The sequence below is a fragment of the Prunus mume genome, linkage group LG2 (genome assembly GCF_029339155.1).
Source record: "Prunus mume cultivar Tortuosa linkage group LG2, ASM2933915v1, whole genome shotgun sequence".
Lineage (NCBI taxonomy): Eukaryota > Viridiplantae > Streptophyta > Magnoliopsida > Rosales > Rosaceae > Prunus > Prunus mume.
In genome coordinates this window covers 32400212-32408350 of record NC_142699.1, presented here as the reverse complement: position 1 = coordinate 32408350, position 8139 = coordinate 32400212, and the positions used below count along the sequence as shown (strand labels likewise).

The 8139-nt window shown below is 36.7% G+C and overlaps 1 protein-coding gene across 2 annotated transcripts; it reads left to right on the top strand.

Moving 5' to 3' along the window:
* Nucleotides 1-4049: 4049 nt before the first annotated feature.
* Nucleotides 4050-7059, top strand: LOC103323447 (protein DETOXIFICATION 16-like). Of its 2 annotated transcripts, none has more exons than XM_008225445.3 (8): nucleotides 4050-4369; nucleotides 4822-5366; nucleotides 5524-5610; nucleotides 5729-5785; nucleotides 5887-6125; nucleotides 6377-6495; nucleotides 6624-6710; nucleotides 6793-7059. In XM_008225445.3, exons 1-8 carry the CDS (start codon nucleotides 4091-4093, stop codon nucleotides 6847-6849), a joined length of 1470 nt encoding a protein of 489 aa, XP_008223667.2. In that variant the 5' UTR covers nucleotides 4050-4090; the 3' UTR covers nucleotides 6850-7059. The 2 variants fall into 2 exon arrangements, with proteins under 2 accessions (XP_008223667.2, XP_016647777.2); XM_016792291.2 differs by having other exon boundaries at nucleotides 4143-4319.
* Nucleotides 7060-8139: the final 1080 nt, after the last annotated feature.

Below are 8139 nucleotides of genomic sequence, written 5' to 3'. Positions count from 1 at the left end.
TAGGGTTTTTAACGGATAGGAAGTTCAAAAGTCCCTCCAATTTAATTGGTGTCTTCCTAAATTCCTACCCGATTCAAAATTTAATAACGTGCAAGACAAGCGAAAGAGAAAAATCTCAAATTTCAGAAATTAGAAAGTTTTGGGTTTCAATTTGCTTACCTCTACACCAATTCCGAAGCTAAACAAATCGGGGGGCAATGTTTGGGGGTGGTAGAAACCCACCTAATCTGGGCACGGGATATTGGATGGGCACGAGGAGAATACGGTCGGGCTGAACAACTCTCTAAGATCGCAGCTGGGTTTTGTTCGAAAAGGGGCTGGAGCGAGGTTGCGCCAAGGTTTTTTCGCTGGGCATGACCCGAAAAAGTTGGGCATACAAGATGCGGCCGGACAGCTCGAATGGAGTTGGAAATAGCGGCCGGGCGTGATGAATATGCGGCCGGGTGTGATGAATAGGCAGCTGGGCACGATTTGGTGTGACCGGAGAAGAAGAATTGCGGCTGGGCTAGTGCATATGGATTGTTCTGTTGGGCACGGCAGGATCGGAGGAGTTCGAGCCGGGCAGAATTGAAGACTACGGCCGGGCGTGATGAATATGCGGCCGGGTGTGATGAATAGGCAGCTGGACACAATTTAGTGCGGCCGGATGAATATGCGGCTGGGCATAAAAGGGATGAATGCGGCCGCCAACTTATTGACCTAATATATATATATATATATATTAATATTGTATATCACAATGGATGGCTTCACTTTATGAGCCCATCCGCATGGGCTAGGCATTTCAACCAAGCTGTCTTGATTCATTCTCCCATATATGCATATATTGGTATATATATATATATAAATATAAATATATATATATATATATAATTATTTGTATGCATATACAAATATATGTAAACCAAGGAAACTGTTGGGCACGACCAGCTTTCAAAATTGAAGCCCTTCCCATCCTATTCTAGATTTTCGGAGGATAATGTGCACGTGACGGAGGGCCTCACAAGGAAAGAAATCAAGGGAGTTTTTATAGTAACTCCGAGTGTTCCAAAACAAGGAAGAATCAAGCATGTCAGAATATCAACGCAATCTCACGGATTTAGGAGGGCTTCGAAAGGAAAGATTTTAAAGAAGAATTGACATTTGGCCATTCAATGGCTAGCCCATGGGCTGACGAGTGCCCTATATAAACCTTGCTTCATGAAGACATCAGACAGCACAACATCAGACAAACAAACCTATCTTTCGTCTCGCACTTTTCTTTTTCTAGACTTAGGATTTTATTTTTCAAGCACATAGTGTAGTGAGTTCTTCGTTTTGCTAGTGTAAGTTTATATTTTCCTTGTCATTTAAATTCTTGTTTCAGTTTATATTTCTTGTTGTTTCAATTCAAGTTTATTTCAATTCCTTTACATTTAATTGTTATCGCACTTCGATTAAATTTAACTTCAAGTTTATTTTCTTTCGTTCTTATCGTTCTTATCGCTTTTATTTTATTCTTACTTTATCTGTCACTTTGATTTATTTTATTGCATTTCAATTCTTGTCTTTACGTTTATACGCATATTTAGTTTAATTGCATTATTTTTACATAAACCATAAAAATCACAAAACATCCGTACGAAACCTAACCATTCTCGAGCCTCGAAAGTGAAAGAATCTAGGTCAAGAAGAGGTTCCTTGCTTGGTCGATCAATCGCTTGCTCAGAAGTTAGAAGCGCAACACATCCATCTATTCTCATTCCATTCAAGCCCAATTTCGGGGCTTGGTGGTGGCACGCCCCGATTCAAAAGAAGAAGGACCAAAAGTTCCTTCCGTTGGCCGCCCCGGGCGAAAAGAGGGTAACAGAATAATATTTATTAAACCAATTAAACAATTTATTTATTACATAAGTCAGTTCATGTGAGCTACACAAAATATTTATAAAATATTCTTACATTCCTCTTTGCAGTCTATGATATCGTAAGACCAAAAAGACAATGGAGGACCGACATGGACATATATACCATTATTATGCATGACTGAAACAAGATGCCGACATCACCGAGGCTGGATTCCACATACAGATGAATTGTCAATGAAATCCACCAATTTTGACTGCACATCAAATGAAAATCAATTTTAAGGACCTTCCAATTTCAAACAGAGGAAAAGACAAAGTTATCTCTGTGGATGCTATCCTTCAAAACATAATCCATTTGTTTTAATAACTCACGTGAACCAACTGTATTCCACCAATTCTTGTAAAAGAGGAAAATTTTGACAAAAAAAAAAAACAAGAAGAAAATTGCAAAATTTTGACCCAAAAAAAAAGAGGAGAACAAAATTGCAAATTTATTAAACCCTGTGCTTCAATGGAAACAGAGAAATTATTATATGTGACAATAATAAAAGTATGCCACGTGATGTATTCAATAAGAATATGTCACGTGATGTTATACACTTACATAGATTTAAAAAAACAAAAAAAACTTGATATTGTTATCTAGTTGGCACAAAGTCTATTAGACGAATATGCATATACAGAAGAGGATGAATATCCACATTTTTACTATTAGAGTAATGTACTTTCAACAATACATATTAAATGTTACATAGCTTATTATTTTTTGGTTTACAAATTTTACATCACTAAATAACACTACTAAATAATGAAAAATGCTCAAAGAAGTACATTTATTACCACATGATGAGGCAGTCAATTTTTAATATTACATAAATTTTTATGGTGGGATTCTTAGTCTAATGCCTAGTGAGTATTTTTGGTTTAATGCTCTTATTATACAAGTACGTACATATTTTTCAATAATATTTCCGTTTTTCATACACGTCTTAAAGACTCGGTAAAATACACTTTTAAAAAAAAGAAAATATACAATACACGTGTGTACATATTTTAAATAATACATATAAAATTCACCTATTACATACGTATTTTTCACATATTATTGATAAAAAATATATATATTAAAATATTATATAGTGACTGAACTTTTCAATTGTATCTTGTAGAAAATTTTCCAAATAAAGCATGTACATATTTTATTTGTACTTTTCCCGTTCCATATTTTATTAACTAGAGTATAATGATACATCGATTTCCTAATATTGAAAGAAATCTCAAGTTTTTTACTAACGAAGAAAAATAAAGATTTCAAGTTCAAAATCTGCCTTTTCCAAGTCCATCAAAAAATAATAGGCCTCCACACTTGCTATAAATAATTGCCGGCAACGTTTCAATTCCCATTATATATAGGGTTATTTGCCGAAAGACACCCTGAACTATCATGCTTGTCGAAATCTCCACTATAAACTTTTTTTCTTGCTAATTTAGCCCTCATAATAAATTTTATCGCCAATTTACCCCATGGTTAGTTTTTGACAATTTCCATCAAAATCTTTGTTAAAAAACTATCATGTCAGGCATATGCATCACTGTTGAATTAAAAATTATTTTTTTTTTTCTCTGGTTCTTCAAAGAGCTCGAATGGGGAGAAATAAATCGGGGGGAGGGGGGAGAAGGGATTTTGGTTTTTGCATGTAGAGGGTGGGAGGAGGAGGGAGGGGTCTGTTAGTGGTGGGGGAAGAAATCGAAGGTAGGGGTGATGGTTCTGGGTTCTGCGGGTTGGGGGATTGGAAAAAGGGAAGGGGTTTGTGGGGAATGAGGTTGAAAGAAATCGAGGGGAGGGGATTCTGGTTTCTGTAGGTGGGGGTAGGAGGGGATGGGTCTGTGGGTGGTGGTTGGTGGTTGGGAAATGGAAGGAGAAGAAATCGGTGGGGGTGGGGAGAAGAAATCGAGGGTGGGGGCATTTTCCTTATTTTTCTTAATATTATACAATGTCAAACGTCAAATTTACCCTTATATTTGACCCGCATTTGGATAGAATTGTCAAAAAACTGATAGTATGGGCGAAATTAGCAAATAAGTTTAATACGAGGGCTAAATTGACTGAAAAATTAATTCATAGTTGTAATTTCGACCGTCGAAATAGTTTGGGGTATTGGGCAGTTTACCCTTTTATATATAACTCTTCGTCCACATAGTTGATGCCATCAGCTCATGCTCTTTGAAGAGGAAAAACAGAACAAATGGATGCCGAAGAACAAGCAGCTGGTCTTGAATCTCCCTTGCTTCCAGCTCCTCAAGAACTTGAATCACAAGCAACAAAGGGAAGACTATCCAAAGATGAGATTATCAAGGAAGTGAAGAAGCAGCTGTCTTTAGCAGGGCCACTTGTGTCATCAAATTTCTTGCTTTTTGGTATGCAGGTGATTTCAGTCATGTATGTTGGCCATCTTGGAGAGCTGGCACTTGCAGGTGCTTCCATGGCCACTTCATTTGCTTCAGTCACTGGTTTGAGCTTGATTGTAAGATGGCTTCTTTTCTTATTTCATATGACTTAGTAATTTATAGGATAATTGATTGTAGTAGAAATAAACCTATACCTTAAAAGGCTTATACTCTCAAGACTCAGACAAAATAGAGAGACACAGAGAGCTTAAGACCACTGTGAAATCTAATAGAGAGGCAGCCTAGTACTTTTCGTTATAAAAAAAAGAGAGAAAAAATACTTCTAGCTTTTCCCCCTTCATTTTTATTTTTTGATACATGAGATATTGGGGTAGGGGGGATTCGTTCACAGAACCGCGGAGGCAGGGATAAATGCTCTTCCCCTTAATTTTGTTTATCTAATTTGTGCTATTTATATATGCATATTATATATACATATATAGTATGATGTATGTAAATTGTGATGCTTGATGTGTTTGAACCAATGATGATATAATAGTCCTCATTTTAATCTTAATTTGTTGAACAGATAGGAATGAGCAGTGCATTAGACACCTTCTGTGGCCAGTCCTATGGAGCAAAACAGTATCATATGCTTGGCATACACTTACAGAGAGCAATGCTTGTTCTTCTGCTGGTCTGCATTCCTATTTCAATTATATGGTTCAATGCTGGTCATATTCTTGAGTTCTTGGGTCAAGATCCAGAAATAGCAGCTGCTGCTGGAAGCTACGCTCGTTTCCTGATACCATGCCTCTTTGCTTATGCCGTCAACCAATGCCACTCCAAATTTTTGCAAAGTCAAAACAATGTGGTTCCCATGATTGTTAGCACAGGCACTGCTACAATGTTGCACTTGATTGTCTGTTGGGTTTTGGTATACAAGACTAGCCTTGGATATAGAGGTGCTGCAGTGGCAAACTCCATCTCGTATTGGATCAATGCATTGGCATTGGTTATTTATGTCAGAGTCTCTCCCTATTGCAAGCACACATGGACTGGGTTCTCAAAGGATGCCTTCCATGGAATTCTCAATTTTCTCAAACTCTCTGTTCCTTCGGCTGTAATGATCAGGTAACCTTTAGTTATTTCACTAATACTATTGTAACATTAGATGGTTAAAATACAGTGGGAAACCGAAATAAAAATATTCGACATCTTTCGATGTATTTGAGATTTTGAAATGCTGGCACTTACTAATAGTTGTTTGTTGGTTTTATGTCTGTGACAGCTTAGAAATCTGGTCATTCGAAATGATGGTCCTCATATCTGGTTTTCTTCCTAATCCAAAGCTTGAAACCTCAGTTCTGTCAATCAGGTTTGCATTTTTACTAACTAAGCTTAAAAAGAGAGTGTTTTCATATTTCTTGTTAGTGAAGATGAAGCAGATGAAGCAGAAACAAAGATATTACTAACCGGCTTTGACACACATGCAGTCTTAACACATGCTCAATGATTTACATGATTCCCATGGCATTCAGTGGTACAGCAAGGTGAGTCTAAGACTCTAGATCTACATCTAAGTTTTGTATGTTCCTGTTGTTGCACATTTTGTCTCAAGTATTCTATTCTGTTATTTACTTCTATATAACAGCACAAGGGTCTCCAATCAATTGGGTGCTGGGCAACCGCGACTCGCAGTTCTAGCAGTACGTGTTGCACTGTCCATTGTGATTTTTGAGGGCATTTTGATTGGCACTGTCCTCATTTTGGGTCGAAAAGTTTGGGGCAACTGTTACAGCAGTGAAATGGAAGTTGTGAATTATGTTGGAGAAATGTTGATTTTGGTTGCAATATCCCACTTTTTTGATGGACTTCAGTCTGTGCTTTCAGGTTTCTGCAGTTTTTCACCATTTCCTCTCTCACAACAATAGATTTTGTTTCCTTCTGATTCTGGTTTTGCAAACCTTGGCATAACCTATAGCTAAAACTTAAGTCAACAGAACAAAAGATAATAAAAAGGTTTTACTCAATTCATATGATCAAACTGTGGGATTGAATACTACCCGTATGCCGCGGTTTCTCATTTTCAGGGAAGATTTTATGCTGATTTGATGAAAAGTGACTTGAATTTACAATTTCAGGTGTCATAAGAGGAAGTGGACAACAAAAGATTGGGGCATATGTTAATCTGGGAGCTTACTATCTTATGGGCATCCCAACTGCAGTTTTATTAGCTTTTGTCCTGCACCTTGGAGGGAAGGTGACATATAGTCGTTGTACTTCTATTTTTTCAAGTCCCCTCCATACTTTGTCTTACTGTAGTTTATCTCCTACTTTCTGAATCTTTCAGGGACATTTTATTGATTCAAATTAACATGTTTTTCGCAGGGTCTTTGGACCGGAATTATCGTGGCTCTAGTTGTCCAGGCACTATTTCTTGCAATCATAATCACATGCACAGATTGGGAGAAAGAAGTAAACTACTTTGTCATGTTAGGTTTCATGTATCAATCTCTGTTACATTCATCTCATGCTTCATATTTCATTTCTTATGTAGGTGAAGAAAGCCTCCGATAGGGTGTACAACACGACGACCGTGGCCGATGCATTGTAGCAAAAACTGATGCAGAAGTCATGATCGTATCAAAATGTTAGGTTGGAATCTTCAAGTTGGTTCTTGTGAACTTTTTATTTTCCATTTTCATAAATTTTCTCGAGCATTTTCAGTGATGCATTTGGACAAACAACTGGTGACATAGACATTTACTTGAGCACCAACAATATACAATATAGACGGAAATTTTTTCCTAGGCATTTTCACAAACACATATACTCAAGCGCTTCCCATGAAGTTTACAGTACAAATTAGAAACCATTGAGATTGAAAATGGTCGTTATTTGATCAAATCGTCCAATAGAGTTTCTCCTAAAAGGAATGAGCCAACAATAAAATTGTGCTGAAAATGGCCAAGCTTCCATAAGCTAAATGATGAATTGAAACTTCAGACCAAAAAAAAAAAAAGTGATGAATTGAAATCAATTTAAGCAACATTTTTTTTACGTGGGTTATAAGTAAATTAAAGCCCCAAGATGCGTGTACATGAGGTGGTATGTATTTTTTTTTTTTGGTCATTAAAAATGCTTCATTAAAGCACATACAAAAGGATTTTCTTTGTTATCAATGCCTAGGTTCAAGTTCCGCTACCAACAATCCCTCTTGGTGGGTAATCTGTAAAAACTAAAAAAGGAGCTAAGACTTGTTAGGTTTAGAATTCTTAGAATTGGCTTTCCTTGCCAAATGTACACTTTCATGTAATTCCACTTAGCTCATCTTTAGAAATTAGGCCTTGGTTATTTGCTACAAAGTTAAAGTGCATTGAAGAGCTTATGAGGGTACAAAACCATGGTAATTTATGCATTCATTTATAATGGGCATCATTAGGAAAATCAGCATCTTCATCACAATAATGTCTTGATGACTAGTCATATAGGACAGTATTTCCTGCACGAGATTTTTAACTAAAGCACGTGATTTTGCTTATTATATGTCTAATCATTGGCTACCAACTCTCTCATTTACATTTTTCAAATGGGTTTTTTTTGAGAGAGAGAGAGAGAGAGAGAGAGAGAGAGAGAGAGAGTTCTAGTGAGAGAATGTGCATAAATTAGGTTTTGGTTGTTGGGAGAAGAGTTCATGGGTTCTTGAATTCCTTTTGGGCTTTCATTGAAATTTCATTCTTCAAACTTTTGTTAGTGATACAAACTTTTCATCTCTCATCTCTTTCATTTTCACTATTTTGGAAAACGTGGCTTTCTCTTTGGTTTGTCTGAGAGTGTTCATGGCATAGGAATGGGTTTTCAAGATTTCATTCTGAAAGCTACTTCTTTTTAGAAAATCTGACAA